At 48.1% G+C, this 21,610-nt stretch overlaps 1 protein-coding gene across 2 annotated transcripts; it reads right to left on the reverse strand.

The window, feature by feature from the left end:
* Window positions 1-1,500: 1,500 nt before the first annotated feature.
* Window positions 1,501-21,187, reverse strand: Lpo (lactoperoxidase). 2 transcript variants are annotated; one of them, NM_080420.2, is made up of 13 exons: window positions 20,815-21,187; window positions 17,272-17,349; window positions 16,139-16,226; window positions 13,468-13,622; window positions 12,807-12,924; window positions 12,371-12,500; window positions 11,485-11,691; window positions 9,970-10,294; window positions 9,320-9,480; window positions 5,189-5,441; window positions 4,200-4,373; window positions 2,316-2,553; window positions 1,501-2,127 (listed from the first exon to the last, which is right to left on the reverse strand). In NM_080420.2, exons 2-13 carry the CDS (start codon window positions 17,345-17,347, stop codon window positions 1,920-1,922), a joined length of 2,133 nt encoding a protein of 710 aa, NP_536345.2. In that variant the 5' UTR covers window positions 17,348-17,349; window positions 20,815-21,187; the 3' UTR covers window positions 1,501-1,919. The 2 variants fall into 2 exon arrangements, with proteins under 2 accessions (NP_536345.2, XP_011247600.1); XM_011249298.3 differs by having other exon boundaries at window positions 17,272-17,381; window positions 20,815-21,002.
* Window positions 21,188-21,610: the final 423 nt, after the last annotated feature.

Here is a 21,610-nt window from a genome sequence, read left to right on the forward strand (position 1 = left end):
GCCAGTAGTCTTGTCAGGAGCCAGTCCATAGTGAATTAACAGATTCTCTCTTCTCCTTTCCTATCTTCTCACTTATGAGAGGTGGGAACCCCTCTGGGAGCTGAAGGTAAGAGAATGGTGAGGTAAAGCCAGACCCTCACCGTGGAGCTGCAGGATTGGGACCTCTCACGATTACCTCACTGAAGGGGAGAGGGGTGCTCCCCGAGGCAGAGTCTCATCTGAGGCTGGTGGGGAGAGTTACAGAACTGCCCTAGACAATCGAGGAAATGATTTCCTGACTGGCCTTTACCTGTAAGGGTAATTTTGCCCCTGGTCATGTTGGTATTGAACCTAGGGCCTTGTATATGCTAGGCAAACACTCTACCACTGAGCTACATCTCCAGCCCCCCTTTTTCATTTTGAGACAAAGTTTTGCTAAGTTGGCCAGGCTGACCTTGAACTTGCTCTATAGCCCTGGTCAGTCTTGAACTTATGATTCTCCTGTACCATCCGGGCCTCAGACGGGTAAATTTAATTAATCAACTAGCTAACCAACTGATCATTTCATTAATTAGCTAATTAATTCCCGTAGTGTTAAGATTGAGCTCAGGGCCTTGTACATTGGAGGGTCTTTTCATTTTACTATTTATTTATTTTTAGATTTTTGTTTATGTGTATGGATATTTTGGCTGCAGTATCCCTATGTGCCAAATACATGCAGTACTCTCAGAGGCCAGAAGAGGGCATAGGATCCTCTGGGACAGTTGAGAGCAGCCTTGTGGGTGTTGGGAATTGAACCAGGGTTCCCTGGAAAAGTAGCCAGTGCTCTTAACCACTGGTCCATCTCTCCAGCCCCTGGAGTGTCTTTTTCTTTTCTCTTTTCCTTTTCCCTTCCCCTTTCCCTTCCCCTCCCTCTTTCTTTCTTTCTTTCTTTCTTTCTTTCTTTCTTTCTTTCTTTCTTTCTTTCTTTCTTAAGAATGTCAGTCAGGCCATGATAGTACAATCCAGCATGAAAAAGGCTGAAGTTATCTAAATTTAGGAGGATGGGACTACTCTAGGCTACATAATTGTTCAAGACTCACCTAAAATATAAAGTGAGACCCTATGAGACAAATTAAAGAATATATGAATACACATTGGACCACAGCCCAAGGAATGTTTTGAAACTGCCTCTTCATAAGCTTGAAGGGTTCCAAGAACTGTCCCAGAAGAATAAAGTGTTCTTGGAGGACTGAAGAAGAGATCAATTTTAGTTCTTGGGAAATCCAGGCTTGGTTACACATGGGACCCCAGAATAGTGTCACCCCAAGTTCATACTCTCACTGCTCTGTGGTATTATTCCCCTCGCCCTGCCACCCCCCACCCCACCCCCCACACCAGGAGTCCCTTGCCTCCTCCCTGCTCTTAGAATTCTTGAATCTCCCACTCGGTTACTCTTCTCCCTTGTCAGCCTGATTGATGCCCAGGACCTCTCAGCAATAAGACACAGCTGGATTATAAACCTCTCATTACTCACACGCAGCCGTTTCAAGGCCTGCCCCAGGAGGGGACAGCCTGATGTTTATTGAGCATTTCGTGTGTTGAACACCATGCTAAGTGCCACAAGTCGTACTCACAAGGCAGGCAGAGGTCTTTGACTCAGGATGCTTATGAGCTAGTCTTAGAGGACGGGAGGAAACATAAAGGTCAAAGGCCACAGCCTCAGCCAGTGCTCATTCAGGGAGAGGGTAGGCAGTGTCTGACAAGCTGGAAGGACATCTTAAGAAGCCTAAGTCTCGTCAGGCTGAGAGGGTGGTAACAGCTGAGTGGATGGGCTGGGAAGGCTGAGGCAGCCTTTGGCCTCGGTGTCCAACTTAAAAGGAGTAGGTCACTGGAACTGTTTGAAATGGCATCTCGGACCATGGACATGTTCGATGTAGGAAGCTGTGGGCAGCAGGTTCCTACTCCTTCACTGAGGCCCAGGGTGAGAGGTCCAGCTTATCAATTGAAGAGCAGTCCACAAAGCCATGGGGGTAGGCATTAGCCTGGAACGGGTTCAGTGGGACCTTGTCGATGCCAGTGTTGTCACAGACCAGGCGGGAGAAGGACATCTTCTGTAGAGACTCCCGTTGCTTCTCTGTGAAGACCCCGGGGTTCTCCCACCAGAACCTACAAGGACACAGCAGGGTCATTTTACACAGTCCAGTGGCTAGCTCTTCCCCACAATGCCAAAGGACATCCTTGGGAAAGGGAAAAGACCCCTTTATAGTGAGGTATGGAGTCAGACCTCATGAAGAATTTTGGGGACCCCTGCCTAAGGGAAAGGTTCCTCTTGCCACCATAATGGTTTCACTTGCCTGTCTCCATCTCGGATCCGCTGGAACTGCTGGCCCAGGAGACAGGTCAAGAGAGGTCCCACCCGACCCCTGTGGACCAGGGGTTCAGCGACGGCCCCTAGCCAGATATCAATGTTGCTCGGGGTTCCATAGAGGTCCATCAGCTTCTTGGCCAGCACCTCGTTTTTCATGACAGCACTCAGCTCCTCTAGTGTTTTTGGTTGGGACAGGCCACAGAAAGCTCTCCAGGAATTGTACCCTAGAGGAGGGAAGGTAAGGCTGGCTCATCTCAGGAACCTCTCACTTCGGTTTTCCCTTGGGGATATACGCCACCTCCAGCAGCTGGTTAAGTCTGGGAGTTTTAAGACAAGGAAAGTATAATGCGCTGCCTGTCATCTGTGGCACTTCAGTCTCAGGGTAAGACTCGAGGCTTACTGAAATGGAAACTTCTAGTTTCTTTGGAAAGTTTTGTCAAGTGATGTTTTGCTGGGGCACACAGGTGAAAGGCTATCTTGTTACAGAAAACATGTGAAAGAATGTTTTCCTGAAGCAGACTCGGGTGGAAGGATGTTTTGATATAGCAAACTCATGAAAGGACGCTTGATGAAGGAGTATGATATGACCCCACAGACAGTGGGAGACTGGCACAGAGCCTCGGTTTGGTTTGCTCCGCCTCGCTATTCTTCGCTAAAGACACACATGTAGCCGGGCAGTTTCTTCAGGATTGAACTACCGCTGCTGGTTCGTGCCTGGTGTCTGCCTGCCTAGAGGACTGATCTGAAGCTGCTCAATCATATTTGGTGTTTACTACAGGACCGAACTGCTGCCCAAGAAGTTCAAACTTGCCCCCCCAAAAACTATTGCAGGTCCACATCCCCCATATCCTAATAACTTTTATCTTGAAAAGTAGGCTAGAGGAAACATCGAACCCTTATTAAAAGTAGGTTGCAAAATTTTTATGCCTACAGCTTACTATGGGTTTCGCCACTCTTCCAAGCACCATACATACAAAGAAGAGCAAAGCTTTTAAAGCTTGCCTCCAGTCCTGTAACTAGTGTGATTGTTAATACTGATTGGCAATGTAACGAGATCTAGAAAGGCCTAAGAGGCAAATCTCTGGCCATGCTCACGAACGAGTTATAGGGTTAGTTATGGTGGGAAGCCCCGCCCTGAACACCCACACCAGCCTGTGGTCTGAACACAGACAGGAAGGAAGCTGCAGCATCACCCATCTATCTCTGCTTCCTGACTCCACTGCCTCACGCTCCCAAGACCATGCTTCCCTGAACGATGATGGACTGTGTAATCACATCAGATATGTGTTCACAGCCCTGAAAGTGGGCGATTCCATTTCCTGGACATCTTATAAGGGATTTTAAATGGGTTTGCCTCTACCCTGAGCCCATAGGGTTCACAGAGATCGAATTGCCAACCAGGGAGCCCTCATGGGCTGGACCTAGGTCCTTTGCACATATGTTACAGTTGTGGTAGCTTGGTCTTCTCATGGGACTCCTAACAGCGGGAGTAGGGGCTGTCTTTGACTCTGATGCCTGCCTTTGGGACACTTTCCACTTACTGGGATGCCTTGTCTAGCTTTGTTAGAAGAGGAAGTGCCTAGTCTCATTGCAACTTGCTATGCCATGGCTGGTTGATATCCATGGAGGCCAGCCCTTCTTTGAAGAGAAACAGAGGAGGGGTGGATGAGAGCAAGGAAGAGAGGAGGTTGTAGGAAGGACTGGGAGGAGAGGAGGGAAAGGAAATTGTGGCCAGAGTATAAAATAAATAAAATAAAAATTAAAAAACATTCAAAAGCCTCTAGCTCTAGGATTGATTGGCTCCCGGGTTCCAGAAGAGAGTGCCCAGGAGCCCCAGGTCTCCAGACCAGGTGACCTCAGACCCACTCACCAGGCTGCCCGTGGTCTCTGCTCCGCTGTATGTTGATGGAAGCCAGGTCGAAGCCGTGGATGGTGTGATTCGGTTGGAACAGCTTGTTTCGAAGCTCGCCTGTCATCATTTTGTTCTGATGCATCAACTTGGCATTCTTGGCCAACAGACCTCGAACCAGAGGATCAATTCCACCTGCCAAGGGACACCCAGAGGCCAGCCTTAGGATAGGAATAGGGTGAGGGTATCATCCAAACTGAATTCTCTCTGCCCCAGACATCTTCTCTCAATAGGAAATGGGAAAGACTAGGAAATGTCTCTGATTGGAGGCAGGGAGAGAAGAGGAGAGCACAAGGTAGCCTGTCCTTTGTGCCAGGGTAAGAGGAGACCAGGCTATCCTTTCTGAGGTGACAGAAAAGGGCACTCATAGGCTGATGAATACCAAAAGGGTTTTCATGGTCAAGTTCGGAGGAGTCAGCGCCTTTGTCTTCCACAGATTCCCCTGGAGGAAAAGGGACCATGCATCTTGAAGAAACATCCCTGACTGGTTAAGCTTGAAGGGAAGTCAAATTCAGCTGACGAATGAGATGACTGCATTCAATCTATGATACCTCGTGGTGGTAGGAGGTTCTAGAACAGAGCTATTTACTCACCCCACAAATTCTCTTTTCAGGGTTCAGAGAAGTATAGTATAGGAAATGGCAGAAGAATGTCAGCTCTGAGAAGCTGGAAGGAGAAAGTAACTTGTATTCACTGGTCACTCCTTGGGTCTTAGGAACCAAATAGGGTGCCCTACACATCCATCTCATTTCACTTGATATCCTGGTGAGGTGGGCACTATTATTGCCCTTATTTTACGAACAAGGAGATGAAGACTCAGTAAGATGAATTCCCTTCTCTAGGGCCACACAGGAAGTGTATGGAAGGTGATTCCCATACCAGGAGTCCCTACAAGCTGCTTGAAGAAATGAGAGGGCTCAGGCAAGAACGTTTCCCTAAGAAAGACTCACCATCCTTGACCAGCCTCCAGGTGTTGAAAAAGACAGTGTGCAGGGGTAGCTCAGATTCTGAACCCCACGGCTGATAATTCTCATCTAGGCGGTACACAGTAGAGGGGATCTCCAAGTGGCCGAAGCGTAAAGCAAAGGTGAAGACATTGGAAATTCGGGGGTCTACAGACTCATTGTAGCCTTGGTATGGGGGAATCCACTTCTGCATCTCATCACCCAGTAGGATGGGTAGGTAGTCCCTAAAGGTGGTAATCTGGAGGGAGAAAGGAGTCGTGAGGAAAGGATGTGACAAGGTGTGAGCCTTTACAACGGGAGGCTGGAGAGGAATTGCTGCCCAAGAGCATGCCAAGTGGATAGCATTTGTACCCAGTTTCCATTCCTATGGCCATGGCAGACATTGCTAATCAATTATGGCATTCTTTCAGCTATTTCTCATTCTATCTCCACACCGGTTATACTAATTGATCATTTCAAATTGATGCAAGATGTCTGGCTCTAATATTTTATATGGCAATAGGTCATCTTAATAATTAAAAATAGTCATGGGGGGGGTTTCTGGTTTTAGAACAAAGTGATGTAGTCTCATTTTTTTCTTTCTCCTCTCTGGTCACTGTAACTAAACAGCCTGGAAATTATTCAACAGGAAATAATAAGAGGACTTCAAGCTTGTGTGGTGATACATGTCTAATCCTAGCATCCCAAAGACAGGAGGTTTGCAAATTTGAGGCTAGTCTGGATTGCATAGTGAGACTGCTATTTCCAACTCAAACAATCCTAAAACAACAACAACCATAACAAACGGCTGTGGTGATACACATCTGTCATCCCAGTCCTGACAATGAAGGCATGAAGGTCAGGAGGCCAAGTTCAGCTGGGTGAGCAATATAAGACCTAATCAAAAACAAAAACAAAAAACAGAGAGAGAGAGAGAGAGAGAGAGAGAGAGAGAGAGAGAGAGAGAGAGAGAGAGAGAGAGAGATGGCTTCTTAGCGGTTATAAGAGCACTCGCTGCTCTCCTAGAGGACTTGAGTTCAGTTCCCAACCCAACACCCACATCAGATGGGTCATAGGTATGGGAAACTCCAGCTCCAGGAGATCTGACATTCGACTCTGAAAGCTAGAAAAAGAATATGAGAATATGAACTGTCTGGGGACTCCAGAACTTGGAGGATGACAATGTGGCGAGTTCTTCATAACCCCAGATTGAACTGGGTGCAGAAAGAAGAGCCTGGCAGCAGCCTGAAACTTACACACACACACACACACACACACACACACACACACACACACACACACACACACACACACACACACGCCTGCTTTTACTTTCCAGAAACAAAGGGCCAGGGAAAGTCAAGACAGGCTAGCAGAGAGCCCTAATCCCTGCCTCACACCCTAAGATCTCAGCCCTGGCCAGCCCTGCCCTATTCCTCAGTCCAGGCTGTGGACTGTCTAAGCCATCTGTGGGGGCACCGCAGCATTGTGTCTGTTTCTTCTCACCCTTGGTTCTTCACCAAGGAGACCCATGCACCATGGCTTCTGCTTTTCTAGGAGGTTGCTTAGCAACAACAGGCAGCCAGAAAAAACACTTTAGTGCCCTGAAGACAGACCTAGCAGAAGCGGAGTGGGAAGTTCAGATGCCCTGGAAGAGCGAAGCAAACCAGAGGAACATAGGAAGGACTCAGAACCAAGCTGTTAATGGAGCAGAAACAATGGCAGACTAGAACCTAGGCAGGGGAACCACACACTAGAATAAAGATTCAGATAGGACTAAAATCGCTAAAGTGTTCAGTACTACCAAGAACCTGGAAAGCAACATTCTGAGTGAGAGTCACAGCAGCATGGATCTGGTGGAATTAGCGGTGCATCTGGGATCCCCAGAACCCATTTAAAAAGCTGGGCATGGTGACATGGGCTTGCAAGCTCAGAGCATGGAAGGCAGAGGCAGGTCCATTCCTAGAGCCTGTTGGCCAGCCAGCCTAGCCTACTTTGTAAGTTCAAAACTAAAGAACGTGTTTGGCCTTCTGGAGAAATGACACAGGGGAAGTCTGTCCTCTGGCCTCCACATACACGGATGTACATGCATAGCCAAAGACCCATGTGCGCACCCCCATGCACACATAGATATTTTACTTATTTGCTGCCCTGTTTCAAATTGAATCCAGAGCCTTGGCTGTGCTAGGTTAATCACCCTATTACTGAGCTGCACCCCAACCCTACAGTCAATAAAGATTTTAAATTCCTCAGCTAATTACATAATTTTCTGAAAGAAGTGTTGGACATAGGAAATGTCTCATCAAAGAAGTAGAAATTAAAAAAAAGAAGAAAACTGTGTTATTAAAAATACACTACTTGAAATAATAGTAATAATAACAGCAATAAGATTGAATTCACTCAACAGTAGAGTGGAAATGACAAAGGCCAGAAGTAGAAAAGATCAGTAGACTTCACTAATCTGTACAAAAGAGAGAAAGTAGGTGAATGAAGAACTTTCAGGAGGTGGGTGGTAGTGGCGCACGCCTTTAATCCCAGCACTCAGGAGGCAGAGGCAGGTGGATTTCTGAGTTCAAGGCCATTGTGGTCTACAGAGGTAGTTCCAGGATAGCCAAGGCTACACAGAGGAAACCCTGTCGCAAAAAAACAAGTAAGAGGAGAAGGAAGAGGAGGAAGAGGAGAGGAAGAAGGGGAAGAAAGATAAATAAACAAGCAAATAAACGAGAAAGAAAGGAACCTCTAGTAAACTAGACTGTATGGATTCTACTGGACAATAATAAAAGATCTAACTTCTTTTTTGTTTGTTTGTTTTTGAGACAGGGTTTCTCTGTATAGCTCTGGCTGTCCTGGAACTCACTCTGTAAACCAGGCTGGCCTCAAACTCAGAAATCCACCTGCCTCTGCCTCCCAAGTGCTGGGATTAAAGGCGTGCCACCATGCCCAGCTGTTTGTTTGTTTGTTTGTTTATGTATTTTTATTTTCAAGATCTAACTTCTAAGAAGCCAGATACGGTGTTGGATGCCCATGATCTCAGAGCTTGGAAGGTAGAGGTTGGAGGATCAGCAGGTCAAGCAAGGCCAGTCTGGGCTAAGTGAGACTCTGCCTTAAAATCAACACACACACACACACACACACACACACACACACACACACACACACACACACACACATACACTCTCACACACTTTCTCACACAATACACACTCACACACACATTCACACACACTCTCACACACTTCTCACACAATACACACTCACACACACATTCACACACACTCTCACACACTTCTCACACAATACACACACACACATCATTCACACACACTCTCACACACTTCTCACACAATACACACATATCATTCACACACACACACATCATTCACACACATTCTCACACACTTCTCACACAATACACACACATCATTCACACACACACATCATTCACACACACTCTCATACACTTTCTCACACAATACACACTTACACACATTCACACACACTCTCACACACTTCTCACACAATACACACACATCATTCACACACACACACATCATTCACACACACTCTCATACACTTTCTCACACAATACACACTCACACACACTCTCACACACTTCTCACACAATACACACACACATCATTCACACACACTCTCATACACTTTCTCACACAATACACACTCACACACACATTCACACACACTCTCACACACTTCTCACACAATACACACACACACATCATTCACACACACTTCTCACACAATACACACACACACACACACACTCAACCCTTCTAACTCAGCTGAGAAAGCAATCCAAAATCAAGTATGTCTATGGCGTATAGCTTATATAGAAAGAATTCCAAAGGAAGAGAAATCAAACTAGCTCAAGTCCCTGCAAGGGGGCAGATCCAGGAGTGAGAGAACCTCAGTGATGATGACAGGGTAGACTCACTGAGGGACCACATGTGGACAACTCCCCACATTCAGAACATGGGGATACATTTAAAATGGAGCCTGTCAGACACTTGGAGAGAAGCACATGAGAAGGAGGAGCAAGGCAGAATGCGGGAAGAGGGCGTGCAGCCGGAAGTAACTAAACAGAGCCAAGATGGCCAGTGGAGGCTCCTGCCTCCGTACCTGTATGAAGGCTCCCATGATTTTCCTTGCTTCCTGATAGAGCGTCTCTCTGTCCCAATGCGGGTTGAGTCTGCTTAGTTCTGTGGCCAACCGGTTGTGCTCCCGGATAAAGAGTGTGTGGGATGTGGCCAACAAGATCTGCTCTGAGGCTCGGGAGTCCCCTAGAAGCCCAAAAGACAGGAAGATGCGTTCTCTCTGAGCAAGCAGAGCCGGAGACCTGCACAGAGAAAGGTGATACCCACCCGGACTCTTTCCCAAGCCCCTCCTTCAAGGTAGACTAAGGAAAGTGAGGTGGAGAGGGTCAGATGGGCAGTGAGGGATGGTGTGCAATTATAGATTGTGCCACCAAGCTTGGCTAGAACCGGGCCTGTGACAGAGTACTAGAAAGGTTTATATTAAAACGTGAATAACCAATCCCGGTGGGTGATGGGATCATAGGGATTTTCTTTGTATTTTTTTTCCTGAACTTCCTTCTTTTCTTCTACAGTGAACACTTGCTCTTTGATGGGGCCCCTACTCTACTCCTAGGTTAGTGCTTCAGACAGGGTGACTTGGAGCATTTTTTCTGGACAAATTCTGAGATGGAGCCTCCTCCTTCGGTGATCCCCTTGTCCCGTAGACCCTCTTTCTCCCTCCCAGGCTAGACTCACCTGCCAAGAAGCAGGGCACACCAGCTGTGGCATTGATGACCTCGCAGGGGCTGGGTTTCATTTTGACGAAAGGCGGGAAGGGCCGCCCATTGTCTGAGACTTCTTCATTGACAGCCATGAGGCCCAAGGGGCTGCTGAGGTTTCTAAGTCGATTTGCCAGGCTTGGCTCAGGGCTATACACTAGGCTAGCATCCAGGAAAGAGGTTAGAGCATTGATCTGCTCTCGGGCCAGGGATTTATAGGGTGGTGTGGGGCAGACAAATCCAGCTCTGAAGAAAGGCATGCACTTCCCCTGAGTCTTTAATTTAGGGTCACCAGGTGGGAACTGTAGAGAGATGGGTTGGGGATGATTACACAAAAAAAAATCTATGTCCGGGCACTGCTTCCCAGGGTCAGGCTGGAGGAAAAGATGCTCACAGTGACTTCCCAGCCAGACACTGGCCCTAGATACCTCCCATTGATAATACACTTCCCGGGCCCTTGATACTCCAAAGTTCATTATATCCTGATGTGCAAGAGCTGAAAGCAATAATTCATTCTTTCACAGTAAGCTCTCAGAGATGGCAAAGAGGATTTCCTGAGAGCCTGAGACGGGCAAGCAGCATATGACATGAGATTTAGTAATTACTACCGAAATATTGACCCTGGAACTGCCTTGTGCCAACCGCTCGCTATGTATACCTCAGAGAGCCTGTGAGTCAGACCGCCGAGTCCTTTACACCTTAGAGAATGGTCTCAATTGCTCAATAGGCTAACGTGTCTCAGCACCCACAAACTAGGAGGGAAAGATGTAAGACTCAGCCCATGGCTCAGATTTTTTTTTGTTTTGTTTTCACATTTATGCCACAGCACAGACTCTCGCTTTGTTGTTTGAGTGAATAAATGACTGAGTACAAACTTTATGGTTAAGAAGAGACCACTTCAAGCCGCTCTCTCCTGCGCTGCTGTTGGACACTCCTCGCCCCTGCCGAAGCTCCTTAACGGAAGCCATCCTCCAGGGAACTTACTTAGTTTCACAAACTAAGTATAGGATGAATCCCTTGGCTGGATGGGGGCTGCATGGGACGAATGGATGTGTTTTGATAAAAATGCAGACTATATCTCCCAACACCTAGCAGGGCTGGTGCTGGTGGTGAGGCATGACAGTTTGCGCTTCTCACCAGCCCCCAGGAGACTCAGAACCCATTGAGTGGGGGTGCAGACAGCCCTCCACAGAGTTCGCGATTCTGTCAATAGGTTTACACGCTCACTTTCATGCCAGTCTTTTGTCCTTGAGAGCAAGAACAGCCATGAATCCCCAATGTTTGCTGCACTCCCTGACACAGAATACTCTTACTGTCTAATTACTGAGTGAATGGCTGAGCACATGAACGGATATAAAGCTATGAAGCAGCATCCAAAGCTATCAAGAGATCCTGATCTTCCGGCTGGGGATGTGTGCTACGTGGGAAGTGGCAAGGGACACGTGATCCACGGAGAGTGGTCAGGGACAGCCGTCTGGCTGCAGAGACCTACCATGATGGGGAAGCAGTTGTCTCCCTGGATACAGTGTTCGTCACACTGGGCTTTGGTGTAGGTATCACTCCCCATTTCAGTTTCAGGGGCAAAGTCCATGTCGTGGTCCACGATTTGACCCCACTGCATGAAGAGCATGGATCTCTTCTGGTCCAGAACGTCCTCCTCATTCAGATAGGCTGCAATCTGGTTAGAGACTTCACGGGGCTGCACATGGAGGGAGCGGGGAGGTCAGGTTGGGAAAGCATGTGCTGAGAATTAAAAGTCAACACCGGATTGCTGAGGACCTATGATCTAGTCCCAAGAGGAGCTTGTGAGGTACTGGGTGCATGATAACACTTTGTAGCTGAGGACATAGAACGTTAGAGAGTGGAAGCTGATGCTCTTGGTCCTGCAGCTGCAAGGGGACCGGGATGGGATTAAACCTGGGTCTGCATGACTTGACAATAGTCAAGAAGCCTTACTATGGAGAGGGAAAACAAAGACAAGCTGCTTCTGACTGCCTCTGATGGAAGTGCCAGGCTTCTGGATATGGGAAGAGAGACCCTGGGGACTGGCTGCCAATTCAGACGAGGCCAACAGATCGGACCTACAGGAAAACGACAGCTGGTGCACTCCAGGGGCTGGGACACGGTAGGCGCAAGTAGACTAGTGTAAGGAAACCATCTGCCTGGGAGACCCCAGGGTATCAGGCTTGTGACAATTGGGTCATTACCACCACCACCTGCCTGCGCCCCGGGTTCTGCTGACCCCTCGCGGCAGTTTGGGGAACATATCGTTAGAGCGCAAATCCTAATCTCAGTCGCGCCTCTTATTTTCCTTTTCTGAGTGCGATGTTTATGCGTTTGGCTCTTTCCCTCCCATCCTGTACCCCGCCCTCCTTCACCTGCGGGAGAGGGAAGCCGTTCCGCATCTTCCCCGGCGTCCACCCGTAAGGGAGGGAGAGCCCGTCCTCGTATTCTGCGGGCAGCCATCGAGCCAGCGCCCTGTTGGCGGATCCCAGCGCTGGATTCTTCCTGAAACCCAATAAGAAGGCTCTCAGCCTCAGCAGGTGGCCTTCCAGTTTGCCGCCCTCATCCTGCATTCCTCAACCTGAGCTCTGCGGGAGGAAAAGCAGATGTGGAGGAGGGGCCCTCTGCACTGTGAGCTTCTGAATTTTCTCAACCCTAAAATCTAGGACTGTCTGTGTAGTGGCAAGGACCGTTCCCAGTGGGTCACAAGTGGCCTCACTGGAGATATGTTCTCTTCAGAGGGACTCAGGAGTTGTGCCAGCAGAGTCCATGGGGCAAAGATGTGGTTGGGGTGGTGGGTGTTAGGGTCACCTGTTGTTACAGTATCCAGTGATGGTCCGGTAAGGGCTACTTATGTTGCAAGTCATTGTTGGAGCAGGGGGATCACAGCCCGCCTCCCAAGAGAGCAAAGTCAAGTCCAGGCCTTGACCTGAAACAAGAGAACCCCAAACAGGTCAAGTTCAGAGATACTGGCAACAAACTAGAGATGGCAGCTCGGTGTAACCCAGAAGAGAATGCAAGTTTCATCTCTTGAGACATACTCCCAGCAAACCTATCTGACGCCGGAGGCTTCACCTACAGGAGAGAGAACACTGGTTTGGGGTAGGAAACCCTGTTTATTGACTTTGGCATTTCCTCCAGGCAGACACCTTAAAACACACACACACACACACACACACACACACACACACACACACACACACACACACACACACACAACACACTGAACACAAATGCCCCTTCTCTATCAGTTGGCAATATAACCTTGTCACAAGGAGTTCTTTCATCTGCAAAAGGGACATTGGCTTAACTGTCCCCAAGGGACCGCTGAGGTCTGCCAGTATGTCCTTTGGGCTTAGGAAGGAGGGTGGACTTGTCTTTCTGTGTAAATAGTCCCTAACAGCTCTTGGTGACCTCTGTTCTGTACTGATGGTCCCTTCCTCTCTTTAGAAGTCTAGCCAGTTTTCTTTACCTGTGACATTGGTGAGAAACTGAGACAGTTTCTTTAGGGACTCTTCCCACACCTGCCCACTCCGGATGGCTGTGCGTGTCCGGCCTTTGGCATGCTTGAGATAATCTGACAGATGACGGGTGCTATGTATCTTGGTTGTCATGGCCATCTTCAGCCTAGGAACCAATGGGGATCATGAGCAGGTTCCTTAGAAGTGTGAGGCTCACGGGAGAGGCACAAGGTAGTAGTGTTTGTACAGGGAAAGCCTCAAGGGTTCTGAGGAGTAAATGTGGGCTTTCAGCACCTTCCCCTTGTCTCTTCTGATACTGACAAAAAACCTCTTCAGGGAGGAGGAAGCCACAGAGGCCGTGGAACATTAAGTCTGGCCTTAAGTAAAGCTGGCGGATGGACCAAAAGATTCCTGAATGCCAAGCTGTTTGTGTCCTGATTATGTCAGAACAAACTGGGCGTCTTAAGACCACCCAGGTCCTACAATGGATGAATCCAGACTTGAGAACTCCTGGTATACTGCCGAGCTTTATAGCCTAAGAATTCTAGAACGAGGACACACATGGGCCTCCAGTTCTGCCCATGCATCTGGACCTAGAATTGGTGTGGAGTCTGTGTCTGGAAGCACCCAGCCTACGCCGAACATCTCAGGAAAGCTCGGCCTCAGTTCTGTATCTTCTATGTGCAAAATAAGAATCTCCAAGGCCTTCTACTCTGAAGTCTGTGACAATGCAGAGAGTCCAGCAGCATGAGAGCCCTCTGTTGCCTCGCTGAGCCTCAGTTTTCTTGTGAGTGAAGATCTATCTACAAGGCCACTGTCTCCAAGTCTCTGAAGTATGGCTCAGATTCTCACAAACCCAGCCTTCATGGTTGTGTTTAAATCTTGGTTGTAATGCCTGTCCTGTCCTTCACAGCAGGCCACTAGCTCCAGTTAAAGTGCTGGTAGGTACCATGGTTTAGTCCAAGGGACGATCGACATGAGAGAGAAGGCTCAGAAGGGCTAGCCTCAGCCTAACCTCCCTAAAGACTCCCAGGATATATCAAAAGTCATGCTGTCTTTTGCTGCCTTAAAACAAACAAACCAAACTAACCAACCAAAAACTCACAAGCTTTTACTATGCAACAACAGCTCAGCCGGGAGTGGTGGCGCACACCTTTAATCCCAGCACTTGGGAGGCAGAAGCAGGCAGATTTCTGAGTTCAAGGCCAGCCTGGTCTAAAAAAGTGAGTGCCAGGACAGCCAGGGCTACACAGAGAAACCCTGTCTCAAAAAACAAAAAACAAAACAAAACAAAAAAACCCAGCTCAGGCTAGCCTGGATATGTAGACCAGGCTGGCCCTCAAACTTCCAGAGTTCTGTCTGCCTCTGCCTTTGAGGTGCCAGGATTAAAGTCACACAACTTTACACCCAGCTTTCTGCTGTTTTTATGAGACAGTATAGCTCAGTAGCCCAGGACTCACGTCTAAAGCCAGATACCCTAAGCACAGGGTTGGAGCTCTCAGTGTAGGCCAGAGAATTTTTCCAGGTCTTTGAGCTGGTAATAGATATCTTCAAGTACCCAGAAAAGTACCCAAAGAGGGGGTCCCACTGAAGCACTGAGCTGTTCAGGACTGGTGGATTTGCCACCCCTGTTTTTCCTGCTCCTCTCTTCGCTCAGCCCTATGGAGGACTTGGTGGGGTGGGAGGAGCCTATCCTAGAGCAATGGAGAGGACTTCTGCTGCCCCCCCTTTCCCCAGCCCCTTTTGTCACTATAGAGCAAGAAAGTCAGCTGTGTGGGACTTTGTCTCCTTAGATTGATCTTTGACCTCCTGAAACGATACTTTTCCGGAGACGAAAAGCAATCTAAAAGTCACCAAAAGAATCATGGGATTGCTTGTTTCATGAGTCTCAGTCCTCTGCATTGATCCAGTTGATCCAGGCCTCCTCAGATCCATCAAAAAGGGTTTCTGTGTTCTTTGGCCGGCTGCTGTAGGTACAGCCTCTAGGCTCACCCCTGTAGCCTTATTTGTCACTTGTTTCCAAGCCTTTGCCGCTGCCTGATTAGAGTTCCCAGCAGTGACACCAGCACGCTTAACACTTGCCACTGGAGCCCCAAGCCTGGGCCATGTCAACCTACTGTGGATATGTGAAAGCTCTACTTCCTTGCTCTAAGGTGGGACAAGGCTCTGAAGTGCACCTTACACTCTGGGTCTCTGTGGGTGGGTGGTGGCAGTGCAGTCAGGCTGAGGCTGGAGTTCAAGCCACATTCGATGTTGCATTATGTGGTAACCTTGCTTGAGAGCACTTCTTTCTCAAATTACCCGCACCGACTATGTGCCTACGGTTCTGTTTCCAGAAAGCCTGACCCAAGTTGGACTTATATTAACTGAATGAAAAAACTTTCTGTTATATCTGGTAGGTTATAACCAAAGGAACCCCTGGGCCACATGGAGGGGAAGTCCTTATCAGATTATATTAGATGTGTGTCCCACCCCCCACCCCGAGGCATCTTAGAAGCTGGGATTTTTAGAACTGGGAAGCTAATTGTTTCTGCTTGCTACATTCTTGGTGCGGGTGGAGAGTGGTAGAAAGGCAAGTTTTATAATTGCTTTGGCTGGATGGCTTGTTGGGACTGGTCAAGGTGCACCTGCCACTAACAGGAAGCCTGCGAAGGGGAGGTAACACACACGAGTCTCTTTTACCTGTCCCGGGAATCCAGGAAGGCCTTGTTGACCCAGACCTTGACCTCTTCCACTGTGTCGTGGATGATGTCAGTCTCGGCAGTTGGATCTTAGGGAGGGAAAAGCAGGAAGCAGGGCATCAATTACCACTCCTTTGAGATGTCCTTTGGTTCTTAGTCCCCCACTCCGACCCCGGCAGCCATTAGCTCATAGGGGTTCAAGATTAGGATATGCAAAAAAGTCCTCAAAGCATTGGTCCTCGGTCTTCCTAATGCTGCGGACCCTTTAATACCATTCCTCGTGTTGTGGTGACCCCCAATCATAAAATTATTTTTGTGGCTACTTCATAACTGTGATTTTCCTTCTGTGGTGAACTGTAATGTGAATATCTGGTTGCGGGGTATCTGATAGGCAACCCCCATGAAAGGGTCAAATGACCCCTACAAAGGGGTCGAGACCCACAGCTTGAGAACCACTGCCTTAAAGGTAGGTGATTAACAGAATGGAAAGCGACCTGTCTGCTCTTCAGCAAGATGTCAAATTTGCCCTATGGGATTCTGGTACAGAGCCCAGGAAGAGGACAATAGGGCATTCAGTGTGACCACGCAGCTTGGGCTGCCTGGGATCGGGTGAGATGGCCCTGTGATCCCTTGAACAAGCCCATCAGTGTTTAGCCAATAGCCAGGGCGTGAAAGGAGAGATGCTCGGCTTGCTCTCTCCAGGTTGGGGTGTGGAATATGAGAGGCTGCCTCTTTTCTGAGCAAGGAGACTGCACCAGATTGAGCAGTGTCCCTTTGGAGCTTCAGCCTGTGACTTTATTTTCAAACAGGCTTTGCAGATCTGATTAATTCAGATGAGGACATGAACCTGAAGTCCAGTGACTGGTGGGCTTAGGAAAGGACACAGGAAGAAGGCATGTAAAACTCAGGGTAGCTACAAGTTAATGATATAAAGATGCCTCGAGCCACCAGAATCCAGGAGAGGCAAGGAAGCCTCCTCTTTTAGGGCCTTTAGGAGGAGCATGGCCCTACCATTATCTTTGTCTTGAATTTCTAGCCTTCTGGGCCGTGTAAGTATAAATCAGCATTGATTTCAGCCACCCAGGTTATGGTACTTTGTCTTATTCCAAGAAACAAATACACTATGACGCTTACCATCGCTGGCAGATGCCGCAGTCTGGAGCAAGGTCAGGGAAGCCAGGAGGGCTGGGAGATGCAGAAGCACTTTCATCACTGAAATGAGACCAGGGCCGTATACTAGAAGCCTTAACGAGAGCGATGGCATCTCAGAAAACAGGGAAATTCCAGCAAACTTAGATGCCCTAGCTATACAAACTCACAGTATTCACAGGCTGGGAGAGGCAGAAAGGCGCAGGAGGGAAGGAGGCTTCAGGGTCTGAGGACCTGATAGAGCTCTGCATTGCCCCACCCCATGATCTTGGGCAAATTTCTTAAGACTGGGCCACCGGCCTGCCAGTAAGGGGCAGGGTCTAATGACCCAGGATGTCCCGTTCTGCTTGGGGAGCCTGGACTTGTTATGTCACAGACAGGAGAAAATTTCCCAAGTTTTAGGGGTTCTTTTGCCTCCTTCTTCAGATAGCTTGCTTCCTGATAGCCAGGCTCCGCTGGGGTGGCACAGGGGAGGCAACACAGCACACCTTTCCTTAGAAATTCCACAGGACTTTCCCCTCCCTCAAAACTGGGGCGCTTGACCCATGGAACACCAACCCTCCCATTCCCTCTGCCATATCTGATTAGGAAACCTGGCTTCTCATTTCTTTACTTTGACTCTCTCTCTCTCTCTCTCTCTCTCTCTCTCTCTCTCTCTCTCTCTCTCTCTCTCTCTCTCTCTCTCTCTCTCTCTCTCCTCATTAAAAAGAGAAAGAAAGAATTCAAGGCCAAAGCTGAATTATTTTCTGTGTTATGGCCATGCTCCTGGCTGGTGTGAAGCAAGGGTGTGGGGCTGAAAGCAGAGCCAGGCAAATGTGGGGTCCTGACACTGGAAAATAGGTTTGAGCAAGTCGTCTGGGAAAGCCGTTGTCTGCAGCTGAAGGCAGCCTGGGTAAAGCATACAGAATCCTGGGGTTCTGTGATGTTTAAGGCATTTACCCACCTTCTTGGCCTCACATTCAGTTTAGGCATGTCCCAAGCCCTTCCCTGAGACTCAGAGCATGCTCTGAAGAGAGATCCACAGCTCTTCTCCTCCTGTGTCTAGGGAGGAGGAGGGAGAGGAAAGCACAGATGCAAGTCCATGCCTCTTCTCAAGCAATGTCCCCTCTGCCTCATGAACTCCTGTGTGCTTTCAAAACCCCAGTCAGTTATCCTCTTCTTCGTGACATTTAACAGGTTTCTCTGGGCAAAGTTAGGTTATTTCCATCACATCCTACCTCAGGATTTTACTTGAGTCTTTTCATGTCTGTTTTCAAATAAGGCCATGAGTTCCTGGAAGCCAATGCTTTATTGTGTGCCTGTGTGCGTGTTTGTGCATGTGCGTGTGCGGGTGCATGTGTGTGTGTCTAAGCTCAGCATTGGTACAAATTAGCACTGAACATATACTGAATGAGTGACAGAAAGGAGAGGTTTAACTTGTGGAGTTTGTACAGGGCCAGCTGATAAGCTCTTAGTCAGTTTCTCATACTGTCATGCGTGTAAGAATCATCTAGTGATCTTGGAAGAGTACAGACTCTAGCTTAGCATGGGGTGGGAGGTGGCCCTGGGTCTACACCAACAGCAAGCTCCTGGGCAATAGTTCTGCCTGGAAGACCACACTGAGTACTGTGACCTTCCAGAGTTTGACTCTCAGATTTGCAAGTCACCAAAGACTGAGCGGGAAGGAACTGTTGGAATTCATTTCCACCAACGGCAAGAACCCGTTGAGGTTGATGGTGGAAAGAGCCAACCGGAAAGCCAGTGAACACCCCATCCCCAGGCAGAACGCTGCATTTGACCTTTCAAGCAGCTCTGGAATAAAGAGGAGGATGCAGAGGCAAGAACTGTGATATTACAATAGGTGACATATCGCTCTCTGTTTCATATATTAGAAATCTCATTTGATATATGATCACACCCATATCCCACATCCCTCCCACACATGATTGTCATCCACAGTAATTCCTGGTTCAAAGCTCCCTCCCTAAATTAAAATATAAAAACCATGATTTCTTTTTCCCCCTGAGGACAAACTCTCTAATCAATGCCTCCACCACCACCACCACCACCGCCACCACACACACACATACACACACACACACACACACACACACACACACACACACACACACACACACAAAACCTTTCTGTATTGGTGCGGACCATGAAATTCTTTGAACTATGTCATCTGATAATAGACCACAACCCTCCCATTTCAGTAGGGATCCTGCCCTTTGTCTGGGAGGGAGGGAGAAATGATGCTCAGAGAAGCTAAGAAGAATCTCAACAGACAAGCCTTATTGGGATTTCCCATTCAGCCTATTAACATTAGGTCTATGTGGCTGTCTGGGCTTTGGTTGTATTATGCTATAAGACTCCAGAGGGCTTCTAGATGATCGAACACGTGGAACTTGCTAGAAGGGATATGCCCATAGAAAGCAGAGATATCCTATGTTCCTTTGGACATACCTCGTTGCCCTGTGTCCTTTGAAATAACCAAAGTGTTCCCCCTGTGTCTTGTGAGCATCTCTAGCAAATTGGTCAAGTTTAAAGAGGAGTTGTGGGAAGGCTGAACAGCCTGGAGTTTGTGACTCGCTCTGAAATCAGGGTTCACTCTTGGGGACTGAGCATTCCACCTGTGAGATCTGATATCTCCAGGTAGAGACTGTCAATACCGAATGGAATTAGCAACACCCAGCTGGCATCCAGCTATCCAGTGCATCTTGCTGGTGGGTGGGGATTTTTTCCTAGACCTCGAGTCAGAAGCAGGCTGTGACATGCTGATAGAAGAAACTGAGTTTGAGATTTGAGTTTATTTTCCTTCTATATTCTCAGGGACTTTTATCAAGCCGTCCCTAGGAAAAAGACTCCTTTGTCCTAGCTGGAGGTGACTCACTGGGTATGGGCTGAGTTTAGTCAGTTACATAAAAAGCAATACAACTTAACCCCTCAGCTCTCCCCAGATGAAACCCATCTAGTACCTACAGGTCTGGCACTTGGTTGAGACCCAGAGGACTGCAGAATATTTAAAACAGTGACTAGATTATCAGAGCTGACCAGCTGTTCAGATCTGCTGCAGCCAACAGGCATGAAGGAGGTGAAACTTTGAGAGCCCTGGCTTAGGCACCCCCACCCCCACCCCATGCCCACGACAGGGACACCTTACTACAGTGGGGAGTATCATTTCAGCTCTGTCTGGAGAACACCGCACTCACTCAACTGTCTCCTCAACTTTCTGAGCGACCCTGGACACCTGTCTTGGGTCTCTTTTTCTAAACAGTACAGACGAGAAAGCTTCATGGAACCTTCCAGTCCTGACAGTTGATGAATGGTGGTCCTGCCTGGTTTGCAGGGGCAGAAAAGGCTTCTTGCCTGGCAGCAGATTTAGTCATCCCCTAAAGGACAGGGCAAAAAGTTGCCGATTCATAGTTAAATCTGGCACCAGAAAATGCCCAAGGAAGACAAGTCCAAATTAAGGACTAAATGTTCTCCAGTCTTGGGATTTCATCATCCACTTTGCAGGAAGCAGGAAAGGTTAACACGACTTACCTGCAGTGTGCCTTGACCTCCCGTGGCAGCCAGAAACTTTTTTCTGCTTAGACGAGTTGGTCTTTTATATACTCCTGTAAGAATGTACTTATGGGAAAGGCCCAGAGGGAAGGATTTTGCGAGGTCGAAGTGGCTTAAAGGACACACACACTCAGGCTCAGCAGGGAACACCCTGTGACTCCAGGCACACGCAATAAGGAAACCATAGGATGTCAGGGAGCAGTTGATGTAATATCGCTGACTAGGCGGCGTTACTCCTCTTTCCACCTTCCAGCTTAAAATCTGCCAGCTTGATCTAGGCAGGGAAGATTCAACCCCAAGTCTTGTGCATGCGTGACACCCCTTCCCCCATAGATCTGAATAGCTCTCAGAACTAAGTCTAGTTAAATGTCACCCTTATTTCTTTACATGTCATTTTTGACTCCTCCCTTACCTTCTAGCAAATCCATGGTAGGATTAATGGATTGTCTTTTGCATTTAGGATGATTGACCAACATTAATTTGGGGGGAATCAAATTCTCAAAAGACTGGCATTTTGGAAGGAGTCACCAGAGAGGAGAGATCAGCCCGCACACCATCAGGACACTGGGTCACAGACCCCTCAAGTCAATTCACCTTTCAGTGTTTTGAACTGTACAGTGGCAAAACCGAAGGTTAGTTTAATGAGTATGCTGGGTCTTTGACTTCACACCTTTATACGGTGTCTCCTTAAAAAACGACCATGGCCCCAGAAAATATCCACCCAAAGCTCAGAGATTAATAGATGACTTCTATCTCAGTGACTTTTAAAGTGTCA

The sequence above is a fragment of the Mus musculus genome, chromosome 11, assembly GCF_000001635.26.
Source record: "Mus musculus strain C57BL/6J chromosome 11, GRCm38.p6 C57BL/6J".
Classification (NCBI taxonomy): Eukaryota; Metazoa; Chordata; class Mammalia; order Rodentia; family Muridae; genus Mus; species Mus musculus.